The 2,499-nt window shown below is 62.9% G+C and overlaps 1 protein-coding gene across 1 annotated transcript; it reads left to right on the forward strand.

The window, feature by feature from the left end:
• The first annotated feature begins 280 nt into the window (after positions 1–280).
• On the forward strand, positions 281–2,194 carry LOC136002872 (potassium channel subfamily K member 6-like). Its single transcript, XM_065658118.1, is given in 4 exon segments — positions 281–496; positions 755–988; positions 991–1,149; positions 1,983–2,194. Coding segments are annotated over 4 exon segments (768 nt in total). The 5' UTR covers positions 281–333.
• The last annotated feature ends 305 nt before the right edge of the window (positions 2,195–2,499 follow it).

The raw sequence follows: 2,499 nt of genomic DNA on the forward strand, positions 1-2,499 counted from the left end.
TCCCGCCCTGTCCCCCCGGTGCCGCCTCCCAGGGCGGGTCCCGGCGCGACCGGGCGCTGCGGGATGGGTGCGGGACCGGGATCGATCGGGGACGGGGATCGGGACCTGGACCGAGGCCGGGATTGGGACCGGGACCGGGACAGGGATCGGGACAGGGACAGGAACAGGGACCGAGCCCAGAGGCTGCGGTGAGGGGCAGGGACCGGGACAGACACCGGGACCGGGACAGACACCGGGACCGGGACCGGTGAGGGGTCGGGCTGGGGACCGGGAGCTGCGGGGAAGGACCGGGAGCGGGACAAGGGACCCCAGGTGACGGTGACAGCGCTGGAGATGCTCCGCGGCGCCGTGCTGGTGGCTGTGGCCTACGCGGGGCTGCTGGTCCTGGGGGCGCTGGGGCTGTGGGCGCTGGAGGGGACCCCCCGAGCCCCCAATGGCACCCACTGGGACCCAGCCAGCGCTCTCCTCTTCGTCACCACCCTCCTCACCACTGTGGGTAAGGATGGACACGGGGACTCCCGAGAGATCGGGGACTCCTGGGAGATCAGGGACCCCCATGAGCACTGGGACTCCTTGGGACCCCCAGAAGATCGGGGACCCGTGGGACACCCAGGAGATCAGGGATCCCCATAAGATCGGGGATCCCCATAAGCAGCAGGACCCCCAGGACCCATCTCAGATCTGAGACCCTCTTGAGATCCAGGACACCTGGGGTGGGGTCACCTCACTAACCCCTCCCCTCCCCAAAACCCAGGCTATGGCTCAGTGACGCCCCTCTCAGCTGCCGGCAGAGCCTTCTGCACCGCCTACGTCGTGGTGGGCGTCCCCGTCACCATGTTGACCTTGACGGCCACCGCCCGCCGCCTGATGGGTCCCTTGGTGGACCGCCCCCGGCGGTACCTCCAGGTCCGCTGGGGGTTCACCCGGCACGGCGCCACCCACACCCACTTCGTCCTCTTGGTGGGTGTCACCATGGGGGTCCTGGTGCTACTCCCGCCGCCGTGTTCCACGTTCTTGAAGGCAGCTGGAGCTACTTGGACGCCGTTTACTTCTGCGTTATCTCCCTTTGCACCATCGGCCTGGGGGACCTCGTGCCGGCCGAGACACCGGCACAACCCTTCCGGCAGCTCTACCAAGTGGGCGTTGCCGGTGAGTGGGGTTTGGGGGGGTTGGAACCCCCCAAATTGGTTTTGAGCTGAGTTTAATGGGTCGAGTTGAGTTGCATTGAGTTGGGTTGAATTGGGTTGAGTTGGATTGAGTTGGATTGAGTTGGGTTGAGTTGGATTGAGTTGGGTTGAGTTGGGTTGAGTTGGGTTGGGTTGGGTTGAGTTGGGTTGAGTGGGGTTGAGTGGGGTTGAGTGGGGTTGAGTGGGGTTGAGTTGGGTTGAGTGGGGTTGAGTTGGGTTGAGTGGGGTTGAGTGGGGTTGAGTGGGGTTGAGTGGGGTTGTGTGGGGTTGAGTTGGATTGAGTTGGGTTGAGTTGGATTGAGTTGGGTTGAGTTGGGTTGAGTTGGGTTGGGTTGGGTTGAGTGGGGTTGAGTGGGGTTGAGTGGGGTTGAGTGGGGTTGAGTTGGGTTGAGTTGGGTTGAGTTGGGTTGAGTGGGGTTGAGTGGGGTTGAGTGGGGTTGAGTTGGGTTGCGTGGGGTTGAGTTGGGTTGTGTGGGGTTGAGTGGGGTTGAGTTGGGTTGAGTGGGGTTGAGTGGGGTTGAGTTGGGTTGAGTTGGGTTGAGTGGGGTTGAGTTGGGTTGAGTTGGGTTGCGTGGGGTTGAGTTGGGTTGCGTGGGGTTGAGTGGGGTTGAGTGGGGTTGCGTGGGGTTGAGTGGGGTTGCGTGGGGTTGAGTGGGGTTGAGTGGGGTTGAGTGGGGTTGAGTTGGGTTGCGTGGGGTTGAGTGGGGTTGAGTGGGGTTGAGTGGGGTTGAGTGGGGTTGAGTGGGGTTGAGTGGGGTTGAGTTGGGCTGACCTCTCACCATCCTCTCCCCCCAGCCTACCTGCTCCTGGGCCTGACGGGCGTTCTGCTCTTGGCCCAGACCTTCCAGCGCCTGGTCGAGCTCCACGGTGTCACCTCGTCACCTGCCGGTGACGCTGAAGAAGGCGCCGGCTTGTTGGAGGGGACAAGGGACGGGGAGAAACCAGCTCGGGGGGACAGGGGGTCAGCAATGGGGGACACTGGGGGACATCGTGGGGGGGGACAATAAAATGGGGAAACAATAAAGGGGGGGGACAATTGGCTTCACTGTGTTGATCCCATTATTTTGGGGGGAGTGGATTTGTCGGGGTTGTGAGGGGTGTGGGGGGGTCCCAATCCTGGGGGACCCAATTCGATGGGGGGTCCCCAATCCCGGCGGGCTTCCCCAAATACCACCCCCGCCAGACACCCTCGTTTTCTATAAAACCTTTATTCTGTAAAAATGGGGGGGGGGGTCCCCAAAAATGCCCCCCCACTCCCCAGAGGAACACAGCAGGGACACCCATAGGTGCCGCCCCCATGTTGAAGGAAGGG

This window comes from Caloenas nicobarica, unplaced genomic scaffold, assembly GCF_036013445.1.
Source record: "Caloenas nicobarica isolate bCalNic1 unplaced genomic scaffold, bCalNic1.hap1 Scaffold_592, whole genome shotgun sequence".
NCBI classification, from domain to species: domain Eukaryota; kingdom Metazoa; phylum Chordata; class Aves; order Columbiformes; family Columbidae; genus Caloenas; species Caloenas nicobarica.